Source organism: Hirundo rustica, chromosome 3 (genome assembly GCF_015227805.2).
Source record: "Hirundo rustica isolate bHirRus1 chromosome 3, bHirRus1.pri.v3, whole genome shotgun sequence".
NCBI classification, from domain to species: domain Eukaryota; kingdom Metazoa; phylum Chordata; class Aves; order Passeriformes; family Hirundinidae; genus Hirundo; species Hirundo rustica.
The window spans coordinates 16,455,519-16,472,740 of NC_053452.1; the positions used below are offsets into that span (position 1 = coordinate 16,455,519).

A 17,222-nucleotide genomic window follows, 5' to 3' on the forward strand; every position below is an offset into this window, starting at 1 on the left:
CTTTTCTTCGTCTTTATTTTTGATCAAAAACCCAGAAGAACTAGGGAAAACACAAGTAAAATCAAACTCACTGTGTCATCCTGAGCTGCAGACTGGCCTGTTTCTCAGTTTTCCATCATGATCCCAGTTTTGTTGTCAGTTTCCTTTGTTGTTCGCCCAAAAAGCCCATGTGCTTATTGCATAGGATCTGCTCTTGAAGTTGTGCCCTGTTCCATTGTACATTCCCACCTGGGTTTTCTTCTTTGATTCAAAAAAAGGAGTGTGAGAGCTTGGCTGGATTTAGAGCTAATGGATTAAGAGCACTTGCGTACCTCACTTCTGCCTTGACAGATGTCCTCTGCAAGTAAGATTTTAAGCTCATTAGGGTAAGCAGGCTCCAGCCAGTCAGCACCAGTGTTGTATTTATAAAGGCAGATATGTTTTTCTGCGTATTGGGGGGCAGAAGGACTTGGTACCTATCCCTGCATTTTTCCCTTGTTGCAAAAACATAACTTGCAATTGAATGCAGAGATCCAAAGGAAGAGGCTGTATTTTGAAGCCTTTTTGAAGGGAAACTATTTGAACATGGCATGTAAGCATCATTAGAAACTCCTTAAGAGAAAGATGACCTTGACCACAGATGTGCCAGCTGGAGAGTAAAAGACAGGAAATCAAATGGGTCAGAAATGCCTGTTAAAACTTCTGCCTTGAGAGCCTTCAAAATCCTCCCCTACTTGCAAGTGACAAGCTGTTTACTTTTTCCTTCTAAGACTTCCAAACAAGATTTTTTTTTTTTTTCCTTCCTCTTTGGTGATAATTTTGAAAATTACAGTTTTTCCCTTCTAGATAGTTTCCCAACCTGAAAATCCTAACCGCACAACAGTATTTGAATTAAGTAATTTAGCAAAATAAGTTTTACATATCTTGCTAAGACAGCATCTGAATCTAGTGGATTCAAACTGTTTACTTTCAAATTAAAATTAAAAATAAAATGAAAATTCCTTTTTTTTTTTCCTTTTGCTGAGTGCCTTGGGATAAAATTTGAACTCATGAAAGTGACTTGCTTACCTTTATTTCTTTTTCATTTGCCAGAGCTTAGTTACCTTAAATGCAAGGCTATATGTGGTAAAACTCTAAAAAAGGAAAAAAAAATTAAAAAAATATAGACCCATATCTGAAAAAGAAAAGGGAAAGGAAAGGAAAAGAAAGGAAATAAAACCCTGTTGTTTGAATCACTTCTAAGGTCAGGATGGTATAATACTACTCTGAAAGAGAAATTAGCGAAGCCAAGGTAGGAATTAGATGAGGCAGATGATACCTGTCTTTTCCAAGTATTTATTTGTGAAGGGCGGCACATGGATGAGGGTCATAACAGCAACCACACCCAACTTCCCTCTTCATTACTCAGAGTGGTATAAATGGATTTGTTTTCTAATTTCCAGACAAAGCTTTTATACTGAAGATGGCCCTTCCTCAGTGTTACAGACAACAGTGGCCCAACTCAAATATTTACTAGAAGTCTAGAGCTTCTCTCTGGCAATTTCCACCAGCGTGGTCATGTGTATCTTGCCCAATTCCCAAAAATTTTTACATGCTGCCAAGCCTATAAAATACTGTCAGACTTTAAGTAACAGCTTACATGATTGGTTCCTCAGGGCTGGACTGCAGTCTGCATGGGAAGTTGTTATTCTCTGTAGCTGTATTGTTCAAATCTTTTTATCTTTTCTGCAGAGGCAGCAAAATTACCTTGTTTTACAGGGAAGAAGGCACTACAGTCATTCCCAGGAAGAGTTTTAAATCTATATGTGCTTTCTCCAAAGTAATTTTTCAGGAACACATACAATGCACTTAATATACATGATGACATAGTAATTTCACACCTGGCTTTTCTGGGAAGCATCAGGAAATAACCTCCTGGCTCTGATTCTGGCTAGTCCTTTAGCTCAGGGTCCAGCTGCTTCTGTGTCTCACCACAATGTGTTTTCTACAGAACCATCCCAACACTTTCTGCATTCCCTTTCAGGCATGTATCTAATGTGTTCAAAGTGGAGCAGTAGAGCATATTTAGGCAGCTGCTTCATCCTGGTGATGCTAATGGTCAGGTAGCTGTAGCCTTCCACAGTTAGTCTAGGAAAATGCAGAACAGGCAAATAGCTTTGATGCCTCTCTTCTGCTTACAGTATGACTTGAGAGCCATCTCTATGTACTATGTAGCTGCTTAATATTTGTGCTATGAAGCCTCTGGTGTCTTTTTTTCAAAAAGCAACTCCACTAACTCCATTGTTCACACTGGGAATTTTGACAATTAACTCTTGGTGAGTTGGTGGTCGTATTTGGGAAGTTCTTTTTCTTCCCTTTGCCTTTGATCAGTCATGTCACTTTTGTCTGAACTTTTTGTTCTACTTATTTTCACACCATGCATTAACATATTACAGGAAATAAATGTATGGTTAAAAATGCAAAATTCTGGATTATGATTATGAATTATGCAGTCATTTATTATTTTAAATATTAATAGTAAACCAATTCACATTTTATTATTTATTTTTTACTACATCAAGATCCAGGCTCATAGAAAATGTGTTTTAACAAGGAATCTGTTTTATCCTAGCTTTCATTGCTGTCTGCATGTATGTGAAATATGTCTATTTAATGTTACACCAGATTTATTAGCTTCTGTGAGATCTTTGATGCGCCTGTTTCCAAACACACAGCTGCATTTTTCCTGCCAATAGTCTTGTTACCAAGTAGGTAAATATTCCTTTGTACTTCTGAGGTGCTTCAGAAAATCCCAGTGCTTTACTTCATGAAAAAATATAAGGAAAATACTTTATTTCATGATCATACAATAAAAGAGAGGATAAAATAGGTAATGCACAAAAATGATTATGCCAAGCCTTAAAAATCTAAGGTTTGAATTTGTGGAAAAGAGCTCACTAAGGAATTATGGAGAAGTTGAGTGATAACAACAATTTTAAAGAGCTATTTCACTCAAAGCAATTCCCTTTTTCTTCTTTTGTGTGTGCAAATTGAACATAACCAGGGAGCTGTTCATATTGTTGGCCCAGACAGCACTAAGTAAATAAGAAATAGTCTCTTTATTTCAGCTTCTCCTGCAGAGAGAGCTCACACTAGTTTGGGATTGTCTTGGTTTTGAAAGACGGGTGTCTGCCAGGGAAAACTAGAGCCTCCCTTGGAATGGAGAATGTAAACCCCCTTCCCTCCAAATTATTATAATTTTGCAATTGAGGGCTTTCAGGCAAAGATATGGGAATAGGAGTAACAGTTCTTTACTAGGAATATTTAAAAAAAAAAAAAAAAAAAAAAAAAAAAAAAAGAAAAATACAAATGTAGTAGTACAAAAAGACAAGCAAGCAAACAAAAATCCTGGAAAAAAACGTGACAGAGTCAGGGATATGACCTGGCATCCTGGTGATCAGGGATGGAAAGCACTCCAAATAAGTCCTCCTGGAGTAACAGATGTGGTTCTGTGGAGTAGAGATGGTCCTGTAGAAAGTCCAGTGGTGATGAGATAGGTCCAGTCTTCCTCCACGGATCCAGTGGAAAAACAGGATCCCTTGTGTCCTTCAGTCCCAGTTTTTGTCTAGCTAGGAACAGCTGGCTCCTCCCCCACTGTGTGGAGCATCTCACAATGGGATGATGGAATGTGTCATGTCATTGGTGGGCCCTAATGGCCCATTATCAGAAGATGTCCCCCTGGAGGATGGAGGGGTGGTGAAAGAGATAAGAAACACTGCCCCACCTGGTTTAATGGCTCGGCCATTATCAGAAGGCATCCTCCTCCTTCCCCCCTGGAGTAAGGAGGATAACACATCTCCCAAAAAACAGCTTTCAACAGATGAAATAGAATACACATTTTTAGGTTACATAATCTAAGACAGGGATATAGAGTAGGTTCTCTCCTTACTGTAATCATCAGCAGAAATACATATGAAGCTTCATTTTGTTTCCCCTGTGGAAACATGTTGACAGTGGTAAAGGAGTATCATGGTTTGAAGGAAATGTAGCTGCAAAGGATTGAACAGAACAAATGAATCTATAGAGAGCCTTTACTAGTGCTGACGATGCAAGTGAAAGACAAAATTCATCTTGATTCTGAGCCAGTGATAAACTTCTCAGAATTTGCTGTCTTTTTTTTTTTTTTTTTTTAATTCTAACTTCTAAGTAAAATGGTTCAGTCTGATTGCATGAGGCAATAAATGTGACCCCAATGCTTTCAAAAACCTGTTTTGCAAAATCATCTGGATTTTTAAAACAGCAGAAGGACAAGTAAAAAAAAAAAAAAAGTTGAGAAGAGCTAGGAAACTGCTTTCCCTCTCCTGCAAAAATACTTTATAAAGGAATTAATGAAGGAAGAAATATTAGTAGAATACTAAAGAGAGTAATTTTGGGGGGTTTGCCTGCACAGGGCTGCTGGTACACTCAGGTGACCCAAATGGGTCGAGGAAAATTGTGTGACTAGTGTCAGCAGTAGTTTTGTGAGATATATCTACATTTTTCTGTTTTTTTGGAAAGTGTGTTCTGGTCAGTCAGTCACAGTTTCTCTTTGCTAGGCATTCCATCGGTATTTTAGGGGCTTGCTATCTGCCCCAACCAATACATTCACTGCTGGCTTCAGTGGGTAAGATGGTGACTGCCAAGAGTTAGGACAAAGAACCCTGTGAAACAGCTTGAAGTTTTAAGCACAGATTTCCAGTTATGCAAATCTAGAAAATTAAAAGGAGAGAGTTCCACTGGCCTTGGCAACAGTTATATTAGTTTGCATGAGTGAAAGCAGGTTTGTGGTTGTGGAACAATTTCAAGGAAAGCAAGTTCCTTTCAGGTGAGGGACTGGCAATTTACCTGCCAGCAAGCACTTTCTAATGGAAGGTGGTAGTATTGATTTTGGATCTAGAAGTGAGGTCCAGGAATTTGTATTCCTGAAAAATATCCCGAGATGCTACAGAAAAGAGTGCAGCTATTTAGCCATATACCTTTTCCAGTTCCCAATGGGTTCCCTTACCTAAAGCATCTCAGGCTTTCTCTGAAAGCTGAGGTAAACACAGGATTCCTCCTGGTTTTGTCTCAGAGAGTGTCTCTAACCACAGTGTGTGTGCACATTCTCAGTCAGAACCTCCCTGCTGCCCTAAGATTTGCTCTAGAGTGGCTCTACTTGAAGCTGCAATGCCTTCCTAAGCCATTTTAATGATTGCTTTCCTCTGATACGTAATTATGTGGAGATGAACTGGTTAGTAATGCTCTATTTCTGCCCAAAAAAAGAAACAAGAAATGCAATATTATTTCAGTTGAAACAGGCCTGTTGCTCACAAGCATTGTTTGCCGTCTTCCTCCTGAGGTGGTCAGAGCTGGTGCAGCTTAGCTCATTGTTTTGATCTGTCCAGGTGTCCAGCAGCCTTGCTGCCCATGGCAGCACCAAATGAGTCAGACAGGATAGGCAGAACAGGCTTTTTATTTCCATTCACATCCTGGCTTGTAGGAGTGTCTGAAAAAGACAATGTGCTAAGGTACAGAAAGTGGTTTAAATATATATTCTTTTAAAATTTCCATGGCAGGGCCCAGAGGTGGAAGTCCAGACAGGCAGGGGTTTTGTCAGGCGATGACATCCACTCTCCTCTGCAGCTGCAGCACTCAGGACTCACTTTGAACTAAGATGTTTGCGGTTCTGCCATCGCTGGCCTGATCAGAAAGATGTTCTAGAACCTGAGATGCTTTGTTAGGTCCTTGCTTTCATCTTCTAGCATAAAAAATAATCACACACAGTTTTGTCCTCATATTCAATACCGCTTTTGAATTCACACCCCATTTTCTGTGTTTTATGGCAGATGGCAACTATATCCTCTGTCTCAACTTTCGTTCTGCTGCATCAAACAAGCTGTGCCCTGGTAACCTCTTAAAATAGACCGTTCTTTTCCTTGGCTGTGCTGACAAACCCTCTCTAGACACGCTGGATTAGCTGCTGCTCACTGAAGAAGGGCTCTCAGACTGATATGTGATTCCTCAAGGAGATGGCCAGACCTGCTGACATGAACACTTCACTGGCCTGCCACAACTCTCCAGTTACACACCCTAAGATAAGTGTTTGATTTTTGTGCCATTGCTTCATATTGGTAATGATGGTAATGATGCTCCTCCCTCAGTCACTTCCATACAGTGATCCCATACCTCAGTCTCATATCAGTTCATTCCTTTCCACCAAAAATTCTTTCCTTTTTGCTTTTTTATCTTATCAGTTTGCTGGGGTTTTTTTCCCCACCAAAAAAACATTAAAGGAAAATATGAAATAAAGATTAGTTCCATGGATAATATCCCAGGATGTCATCGGCAACCTTCCTCAGCTCAGTACTTTGCATTTAACACTACTAACACTGCTTCCCTCTGTGCTTGTGTTTTACTTCTGTTGAAGTTCTCCTAAATTCTAGTCTTCTCCAGAACTGGTAATAATTCCCATTCAAGGCTCTTCACTAATGCCTGTTATTCACCATCAGCAATAAAACATTTCCTTTGCCCTGAGCACTTCAAAAAAGGCAAACATTGACTGCCAATACAAAGCTCACATTTGATCTTGCTTACATGCTTGTCTTTAGAAAAAATTTGAACCTAAGTAGCCTTGAGGTGAAAGTAGCAGGCTTGCATTTTCCTGGAACACATTTTTTCTTTGCCTTTTCCAAGGTACGGAACATTCTAAGAAGTGGAATCATTTCCTAGCTTTTTTTGTAGCCATCTGGTTTACTCTCACAACCGCAATTCAATGCTCTCCTTCTTTCCGTTTTGGAGTCTTTGGGAGCTGAGAGAATTTGCAACTCTTGACCTTCCGAGAACTTCACTTGAGGAAATTTCCATTTGCCATTGCTGTTATTTGTCCCGCCCCCGCCCCTTTTAATATCATCACTGGAAAAACACCAAAAACATGATTGTAAACATCAGTTATGTTCATTTCATATTGACCCACGCAGAGCATAAAAATACAGCAGGACTAGGCTGAGGTTTTATCCAAGTCAAATTCCCTTCATGCAGCCCGGGCTCAAGTACGAAGCTGGGTTTACCACCGCAGGCATTTCCCGGAGAGTGCCAAACTTTGGATGTAGATCTTCGTTAGATTTTACAGCATGGGACCAGTACCCTTTGAAAATCCCTCTCGGAAGCTGCTCCTTTCGATCCTCCACCTAGCTATTGAGACAACCGGGGAGTCCCGACTCCTGAGCCGAGTGCTGAAACGTGCCCGGGGTGCCGCGCGGCCTCCAGCTTGCGCCCCTCCCTCCCCTCGCCGCCCGGTTTCCCCGCATCCCCGCATCCCGCAGGGGCACGAGGCGCGAGCCGCTTCCCGCCGCGCATTCCCGCTCCCGCCCGGCCCCCGCGCGGGGCGTGGTCTGCGGGCGGGGCGGGGCGGGGCGCGGCGGGCGGCGCTGGCCGCCCATTGGCCGGAGCGGTAGGAAGGGGCGTGGCGCGCCCGCGATGGGCGGGGCCCGGGCCTCGCTCAGTTCCCTGGGCTGCGGAGGGGCGCGGGAGGCCCGAGCGGCGCGCGCTGCGCCCGGCCGAGAGCAGGTAGGGCTGGGGCCGGGGCTGGCGCTCTCCCGGCGCTCTCCCGGCGCTCTCCCGGCGCTCTCCCGGCGCTCTCCCGGCGCTCTCCCGGCGCTCTCCCGGCGCTCTCCCGGCGCTTCCCACCCTCCCTCGGCGCGTGGTGGGGGGCGGGGTGGCGGCGCAGGGGCCGCCGCAGCGGGCGGGCCGCGGCCGGCCTGGTCCCCCCCGTCCGGCTGCGGCGCACGGGCCGGGGGGCGGGCGCGGCCCGGGGCGGTGTCACCGCGTGTCCCCGCGGCGGCCGGGAGCCCCCCGGCTCCGGGGGGTCCGCTCTGGTACCGCCCCGCGGGAGCGGGGCTTGCCCGTGTGCTGGGGAGGTGTCTGGGGGAGCTCTGAGCGAGCAGAGACAGCCTGCAGAGTGCGGGACCTGAGCTCCCTGGAGCTTCCAGCTTCTCAGAGCGCCTGGCCAGTGGAGGCCACAGAGGTGCGGGTCTGGAGCATCTTTCTTATGGAGAGACTGTGGGAGCTGGGCCTGTGTAGTCCGGAGAAGAGAGACGGAATCTCATTAATGCATATAAATATCTCGAAGGCAGGTGCCAAGGGGAACGTGCCAAACTTTTCTCAGTGGTGCCCAGTGACAGGACAAGGAGCACTGGCTGTAAGCTAAAACACAAGAAGTTCCACCTCAGCGTGAGGAAGAATTTTACATTGAGGGTGGCAGAGCACTGGCACAGCTGCCCAGCGAGGTTGTGGAGTCTCTCTCCCTGGTGACATTCAGACCCCACCTGAACACGCTCCTGTGGCACCTGCTCCAGGTGACCCTGCCTTGGCAGAAGGGTTGGAATGGATGCTCTCCTGAGGTCCCTTCTAGCCCTGACAATTCAGTGAATCTGTGATTGCGTGACAACGTTGCCATGTTGCGAGAGAGCCCTGAACACCACCCAAGTCTTGAGTTTACCTACACACATGTAACATGTCTACCATTCGTGCTGTAAATGTTCTGAAGTAGGCAGGTGGTGTATGTGCAAGAAACTTGTCCTCTGAACCTAATTTTTCGTGAGCACGTCTGAGTACGTGATGAGTCTATTACACATAGTTGTTATCAAAAATAGCATCACATTTGTTTGATGGTTCAGCTATCAAAGCCCAGCACAGCTGTATGTTGTCGCTTAAAATGCTTTAGTGTTGGCAAGTTCTTACAGCACTTGCAAGAAAGGTTTGTGCTTTAACACAAATGACAAACTAGAGTGCATGAAAAGGTTGGATCCTCTATTATGGAACTTTTTTAATATGTATGTAGAGCTACCATGCATTCCTGTGTAATGTGTGGATATAAGGATGCCTGCAGTTGCTGTTCAGTTTTATCAAGGAAAGGGCATGTGCATCTGATGACTCTTTGAAGGTTTTTTTCCCCCATATTTCTGATTTTTCATTTTCAGATATAATTCAGTCAGAAGAACATATGGCTGGCAAATAGTAAGTATGATACTCTCTGCTGTGCTAAACTGTGCTCAGTGGTAGTTTGACAGTGCTGTGAACAGAAAAAATCTGACTTTTCTTTCATGTAATTTCTCTCATATTTTCTGCTCTAAACTCTTTTACTAATACAGGAAAGTCACTGCTCTTTTGGAAGGCCTCCCATTTCATTGCACCAGGACTTTCCAGCTGAATCTTAGTGGAAAGCATGTCTTGGATGCTGTTAATACCTCAGGCAGTTTTGTTTTTGCTTACAACAAGTCATTATGAGGATGGTGTGGGGATGCCTTTTCACTTTCTTTGGAATAGTTTTCAGCCTTTTCCTTTCCCTTTTCCTTTCCAGCGGTGTGGGGTGGGGGTTAGCTAGCTGGGAAGCTCTTACACCTGAGCTGGCAGCCTCCAGAGGTGGATGTGGGTGCAGAACGTGTTGTCTTGACATTGCGTGGTTCAGTGCTGTGTCGTGACATGTGCTACATTTCCAGAGCCAGGTGAAAACCCCGCAGTGTGAGGGTGTGCACACTTCCATTGGAGGTGCTGGCACTCCTGTGGACATGGAAATTCATTCTTTATGGAGTTGGGTCAGCACCTGCATTGTAGCCTAGCCCTTGGGTCTTTGTGCCACCTACCTGACAGCATGGGTTGTTTCCCTGCCTGCTTTGCTTTGGCAGAATACAGCTGATGGTGTTGTCTCTGGCCCTGCAGAATGGAAAATGCCCTGGCTGCTTGCATGGGTTGTGTTCTGTTTGGTCTGCTTTCCTGTGTGCCATAAATGTTTATTCTTGCATTAATTTTGAAATGTGTCTGTTGATTTCAAGTTCCAACAATTTGCGTTGTCCTACTTCACAGTCTCACCTTTTCCTGTTACCATCTGCTCGATCAGGTCTGGCTGCTTTTCACTGTGTTTCTTTTGTTCCCTCAGTGTAGGGTGTGCAAAAAGCTTTTAATTTCTTTTGTGTCTTTTTCCAGCTTAAGAGGCTCAGCTAATATGTCTTCTATACTCATGCATATTAATTGGTCCTTTGTGCATTTCGTGAGAGCTCTGAGGTGCTGCCTGTGAGAAACTTGTGGATTCATGTGTCTTACAAAGCTTTGTTTTGTTTTGCCATAGCCTCTGAAGAAATATCAGATCGTAGCAGATTTATTTCACTGTTGCCCTTCAAAAGAACTTTAATTAAATATTTGCAGTTTAAGGGACTTCATTGTCCCTCACACAAGAAAGCTGTTGCTGACATCTTTATGATGACTATTAAGCCATTGAAATGTAAACTCTTAACTTTCCCTGACCATAAGAAAATATTAATTTAAGTAATTAGAGATATTTTTGGCCTTGTTGGATAAAAGAACACGTAAGCCAGTGCAATTTGATAATGCTGTGGGAAAAAATAGTCCTGTCCTTCCAGTGGCCTCCTCCTTGATCTTCATGCCAGAACATGAATTTGTACAGCTGTATTAAGACTAAAGAAATAAATGAGTTGGGAGAAAAATGAGCATTTTTCACGTGGACCTTTATTTCCATCTTGAGCACAAGGTGAACTGTGTATGATGGGCAAGAAAAGGAGACTTTAATTTATTACTTCAAGATTAGCATCTGTAATCCACTGCTAAAATGCCTTTTATATTAGCATGTAGATTGTGAGGTCCCAGCTAGTGTGACGGATTTATTTGGGGAAATACCAGACTAAATCTACTCGTATAGCTTGTTGTGTGTTAGATACAAAAACCAAAATAAGTCTTCTTGTAGTTTTTTGTATTTACTTAGGTATAAATTAGATGTAATAAAACCAAATATTCCTTGAAGCTCCACATCTTCTTTTTGTCAAGCAGGCTATCTAAACAAATTCCTGAGAAAAAAGCACTGTATAGCAATCTCCAGAACAAAAATGTAGGTTGTATAGTAGAAATGTTGCTTTTACCCCAAGTGTTTAATAATGATCATTCAAGATGAAGAATTTCAATATCTTCAACTGTGAGATGTAGCCTCTGATGGTGCAGTCATGTCTGTGTCTATTAAGAATAATGATTTTTTTGTTATTTGGTAATGAATTTGCCTGATAAAATGTCTTAAAAGTGATACCCAGCTTTTCTCTGATCATAACCTGTGAACCATGAGTAGGATGTAACTCGGGCTGGTTTTTAGATTTTGTCACTATGACTCTGCAACCATTTAGTCTTGATTCTGTCTCTTAGATTGCTGTAAGGCCTGGGAAGTTGACTGGGAACAGCACGGGGTGAAGGTTACGGCACGGTGGTAAGTGTGCTATTTTAAAACATCCAGGAGAAGAGCTGGGAGAGGAGCTGATATGGAATCGTGAGTCCAGGAGTGAATCACTCAGTGATGAATTGTCTGTAGCTGTGTGTGGGAAGATGAAAGAACTGGGAATTTAAGAAGAGGAGGCAGCAGTTGCTGGCAGTGTGTTCTTGCTCGTGGAGGGAGGGATGTGCATGCAGAGTATGAGGGCAGGTACTTGGTGCTTCATATTAAAGCTGTGAAACATACTAATCCATTTATCCTCATTGTGTGTTTTTAGAGCATTAAGTTTTTTTTTTTTAACTGCTCAAGTGGGAAATTGGGGAGAAGTATGATGTTTTCTAAATTTACTGGTGGAAGTCAAACGTAAAGTCGGCTAACCTTGACACCATACTCTGCAAATTCTATTAATTTATTGGTTTGTAAGAATGTAATGGCAGTAATAGTTTGTCTGCAAATTTAAGATTTTAGTCTCATTGCATGTTGTATCTTACTGTGATAGAACCAATCCAAAGTATTTCCAATGAGGTTATTTATTGATTTTTTTTCATCCTAAAGCGGCTTTCTAGAAGATGACCATAGAGGATCTCCCAGAACCTTCCTTCGAAGGAGATTCCCTCATTGAAAGAGAACGATTCTTATTCCCAAACTCTGAAACATCTGTTACTTTTTCTGTTTCTGCTGCACCAATGCCTTCAGACTGTGGTATGTACTTTAAACAGAAAATGAATTTGCGATAAATTTTAAGAAAAGCTGTCAACTGTTAATTATTTCTTTCCAGGAAAAGCTTTCTTCTTATTAAATGGATTCTCTGTTAATTGAAATGAAAGATGAAGACCCATGTTTTTCTGTTTTTCTTATTGCATACACTATAAGTTAAATATTTTCTTTTGTTTGTCACAGTTCTGTGTGGTCACGTGTTTGTAGTTTTCACGTTTCAGCATAGAATCGGATGTTGTGTTGAAATCTAAAATTGAAGTAAGGGACATCACATTTAAAACCTCTAGAGTTACGCTTTTTCTTATGCTTTCAGTATGTAAATAGTGTACTAGAAGGGGATAATTCTGTTGGAATGTACATATTTGTGGTGGTAAGGACTGTAAAGTGAGTGGTAGAAAATTATACCAAGTATTAGTGATCAGCGTTCAGATTAATGTTTAATAAGTGTCTTCACATGTATAAATTATAATAGCATGTCTAACTAACTTAATATGCTAAAATATCACCGTAGGATAAGGAGCTTCACTGATTAGGTAAGGAGCTACAATTACAATACCCTTGAATGTTGCAGAGATGTTAATAGCATCTATATACCTTAAAAATTACTCCTTCCACCTCTGGCTTTCCCATGCGTTGATTTGAACAATCAGCTGTATTCAGGAAAAATAAATACATGTAATGTTCTGTCTTTGACAGACACAGCATTCTTGAGACCCATTTCATAAGTTAGCTCAGGCTGGGAATGTAAGTGTTCCATATGATACATCTCAGTATGTGAATGTGTGTCCTTACATGGTTTAGCCCTGTTCTCATCACTGGTCTCTCCTAGTCTAATCTTAAGTACTGCCATGATTTATTCTATTCTGCGTTCTCATCCCTTGGACAAAGTTTGCATTTGTCTTCTTTAAATGTTGTTTTATTGTAGTATCTTCTAATAACTCTATGATCTCACTGCTACGGTGAGACTTCTACCTGGTCTCTGCCTATCCATTAAATTAAAAAAAAAAACCCTTTTATAAGAGATTGCTGTCACCTGTGTAACAATAACATTGGTGAATCTGGGTAAAGGAAGTTAAACCACGGCAGAGAGAGAGTCTCGGTCTTTATGTTCAGTGCATTAATTTTTCCTTAATGCATTTGAGCACTGTGATCAGTACTTGGGAAAGATAGAGGGGGAGAAAGTAATATTTTAAAGTATCTCGGTACCATTGCCTTTCATGGGATTAATTGCATTAACAGATTTTCTGTAGCATTGCTTTGGTTTGCAAAGACTACAGCTGATCACCTGTTGAGCACTTCAGGTGGTTGCTATTAATACTTGATACAGTCTCAGATTTTTACCCTACCTGCTGGTTGCAAGAGTTGATTTCTGATAGATAATTTGGATCAGGTTTGTGGCTAGAAGTTTTCTTGGTAAAGAACTGTGAATATTGTGAGAGATCATTAATCTTGTTGCCTAGTTGTCTGTTTACTGCATAGCTTTCAGCTGTACATCACCTGTGGTTTATGTGGAAGGTAAAAATCGTTGGATAAATCAGTAGATATGTGGTGATGAATGGGATGTAGGGAAGAAACACACTTCGTGTAGTGCTGGGAGATAAAGGGTTTGGGTTGTTTTTAATATGCTAGGTGCAAATAAAAATTCATGTTAAATATCAGTGGAGTTGTCCTCCTTTTCCATTCTTGTTGAATCGAGACAATGCAGTTTGAAGAACTCTAAATAGCCAGGAAGCAAACTCTCTGCATGCTTTTATCTGTTAATCCAATCTAGAAGTCAGGTATGCTGTTTTTGGGGAAAGGCAGGGTGATTCACCCCGGGGTGGTTTTGCCATGTCACACACCCAGATGGCTGATGGTGTTTGTTGCTTAACCTGTCTGTCCTGTCTGAGAGCCGTGAATCTGGATGTGAGCTGAGTTGTACATCTATCCAAAACCTGTTTAAAAGGCAGCTCCCCGATAGTTGCAGCGGGGATAAAAGTTCAGTGTTTGCCATGATTCATTTCTGATGGCAGTAGACTCTGCTTCCATTCCCTCTCCTCATATCCACTGCTATCCAGATTCTTTCATATAATTTTCCAGAGTTGGAAGAAATTGCACAGATGTAAAATAAAGTATGTATACAGACATACACACATGCCTGTGAGTAACATGACGTATACTTTCATAATAAGGTGTTTTATGCACTTATAGTCTGGATTGTCTGAAAGAACATGAAGCTTAAAAACCTTTAAAAGTGTGGTTTTGTTTTGTTTTGTTTTGTTTTCTTTGTTTGGTGCCTTAATTTTTGAAGGTGTTTGTTTCCTGCAGCTGCCACCAGCTGGGATTGATGCATTCATGAAATACTGAAAATAGCAAAGGTCACAGAATGCATTCTTGATTAGAGTGTGTGTTTATATTTTAGTATGTTCTATGTAAATTGTGATGGAAGAAGAAGGAGGAAAAGACATGTTTTGTAGCATATGGAGAAGTCATCTATGCATTTAATCCCTGAGAGATCAACAGGTTTGTCTGTGCTTGGGAGCAACTTGGAACCTGTAGTTTTGCCTGGCTTGAACAACAGTAAACTCTTACTAGCTGAATCACTGTACATCTCTGTTACTCCTTGCCTAAACTTAAAATCACTCTTGCAGTACAATTGTATTGGTTACTGATTCAAAGCTTTGTCAGAAGTATAAGCAAGATGTAAGTACTAAAGGAAAAATACAGCAGATGTTAGAGAAAATTTTCTGAACTAATTCAGCATTCTGATTTTCCCAGTGTAATGAGTACTGAAGTGACTCTCTGCTGTTTTTTGCCTCTGAGTTTGAAAAACTACATACATGTTAAATGTCAAGATTTTATTTAGGACTCTTTTCTTTTTTAACAGAGTTTTCATTCTTCGATCCCAATGATGCAGCATGCCAAGAAATACTCTTCGACCCCAAAACATCAGTTTCTGAACTGTTTGCTATCTTAAGGCAATGGGTTCCACAGGTCCAGCAGAACATTGATATTATTGGGAATGAGGTGAGATACAGGTGAAGATCCTCGAGTGGTCTCAATGCTAAATGTGTTGACAGTGAATAAAACCAGTTCCTTCAGAAGCAGAATTAATCATAAATTCAGATAGTTTCTGCCTTTTAACAAGTAGTGACTGATCATACCTTGTATTCCATGTGTTGTCCGGTTTTATTTGGAAAAAGAAAGATGATGGATAAAATTCAGTATATTTGCATAGACAGTATAAACAATATTTCTCTCACGGCAATTGTGTTGAGACCCTTCCCCTTGGTGTTTCAGTTTCCTACTTAGCAATAATGCCAAACTCCGATATATGCAGTTACTGTTGAAGCCTGACCTTAAGGGCAATCTTTCCTAGGCACAGAATGTATTTCTAGTTCTTCCATTCTACTTTTTTATTTTTCTTCTGGATGACAGCTTTTTCTGGACATGTGGGGAAATGTAGTGAAGATTAACCCTACTACATTATAACTGGGAGCTTCCTTCTGGGGGTGTGTGGGAATGGGGTGGGTAATTGTTGACAGATCAAAGGGGAGAGCTTCATAAAGAATTTTCCCATGCGGTTAACTGCTTAACTTTCTAGCATGTGAAGTATATGTTAGAAGGAACAATACAAAGAATTTTTAAAATCTGTAAATAATGAAGGTTAATTATGATGCTATTTATTACATTACTGTATGTTGCTCAGTTTTGCAGTTAGAGTCTTTTCTGGCAGGCTTCTTTGTTACTAGCCCTTGTAATGAATCCAGGAGTCAATATATCTGAAATAACTTAGGAAATAGTAGTGATGTCAGAGATACACCAGAGCTAAAATGTGCTTGTTTTCCACTTGCCTGTCAGATCATTAAAAGGGGTTGCAATGTGAATGACAGAGATGGACTGACTGACATGACCCTCCTGCATTACACTTGCAAATCAGGGGCTCATGGCATCGGTGAGTAAAAAAAAAAGTCATTATAGATGTAAAAGCCTAATTGACTCCCATAAGCTTATCCCATTGTCTCTTACAGAATTCTTCCATGCAGTAGATTTTTTTTATTTTATTTATTGCTTGGTTTTTCTCTCTCCTAGTGGCCATGAGCAAGGAAGGTGCAGAACTGCAGCTGTAGCCATGGGGAGTGCCCGAATTAGTGGTATAGGTATTACACAGAGTAGTAGTACCAGCTTAAACAGATACTTCATGTGGCAAAGGCAGTTTCAGACTGAGGTGCAAGCTTAAAAGTTTGCTGTAGCTTTCTTACAGCAGAACATTTAGGCAACTGGCTGTTCTTGTTTTGTTTCTTTCACCTTGTTCATGTCAGAAGAGAACAATAAACTTAGTTTGCATTATTATGGCCATAAATACTGGAAATGAGAGCACATTTAACTCTGTTTGAACACCCTTATCAACTTTTCTATGTTGTTACTTTTTTGTTGACCCGAGCCCACTTCTCTGAGTTTGAGAGAAGTCTGGCATAGGTTGTCTTCCCTGGTGTTGGTAGATCTTTTAAAATAAACTTCAGCATTGTGATTTGCAATTATTTTTTCTTCTATCAGATGCTAAAACACCTGAGGGTTTGATGGCTGAGACAGTATGTACATTAGAGAAAACAGATCGGGATATTATACACTAGAGATTTCAGCCCTTTGTGATAAAGGGCGAAGATTTCAGTATCCTAATCCTAAAAAGAAAGGTATACTAATAGTTCTGCTGTGAGCTTAAAGGGCTTAATATACATTGTGTGTTACAGGCAAACGTGTGTTTTTTCAGGTCAAATAAATAAATCACTAATGCGTACTTTGCAAAAATTACCCTGCAGGTGATGTTGAAACTGCTGTAAAATTTGCAACACAGCTTATTGATTTGGGTGCTGACAGCAGCTTACGCAGCCGCTGGACCAATATGAATGCCTTGCATTATGCTGCCTACTTTGATGTTCCAGAACTGATCAGTGTGATTTTGAAAAATGCAAAGCCAAAAGGTAGGCATTGTGACCTTTGCTTCATGTAGTTGTCCCTATTTTGTAGATTGTAAGCTTATATATAGAGGTCTCTGTGGCGTTCATTTATCCATTATACATAAATAATTTCTTCTTCTTGTATTCAGCCTCGTTGGTTCATTGTTCTCCTAACCTATTTTTTAGTGGTTTACTGTACTCTTTCCATTGCTGGTTTTTAAACTTGAGTTTTTACAAGACAGTAGATGTTTCAAACAGACTGGAAAGCAAACAGGTTAATCTTAAGTTACTGTGAACTAAGAGAATGTTTGGAGAAAACCAAAGAT

At 41.2% G+C, this 17,222-nt stretch overlaps 1 protein-coding gene across 3 annotated transcripts in view; it reads left to right on the plus strand.

Annotated features, from left to right (window-relative positions):
- The first annotated feature begins 7,456 nt into the window (after positions 1–7,456).
- The window catches only part of CLIP4 (CAP-Gly domain containing linker protein family member 4), a 33,371-nt gene continuing 23,605 nt past the window's right edge, over positions 7,457–17,222 (plus strand). Inside the window, exons 1-7 of one of the 3 annotated variants that reach the window (XM_040058961.2) lie at positions 7,457–7,542; positions 8,955–8,991; positions 11,179–11,452; positions 11,798–11,944; positions 14,826–14,965; positions 15,800–15,893; positions 16,759–16,920. In XM_040058961.2, the coding sequence (XP_039914895.1) occupies positions 11,812–11,944; positions 14,826–14,965; positions 15,800–15,893; positions 16,759–16,920 (529 nt within the window). In that variant the 5' untranslated portion in view covers positions 7,457–7,542; positions 8,955–8,991; positions 11,179–11,452; positions 11,798–11,811. The remainder of the gene's footprint in view (positions 7,543–8,954; positions 8,992–11,178; positions 11,453–11,797; positions 11,945–14,825; positions 14,966–15,799; positions 15,894–16,758; positions 16,921–17,222) is intronic. The other 2 variants (XM_040058962.2, XM_040058963.2) reach the window with 2 other exon arrangements.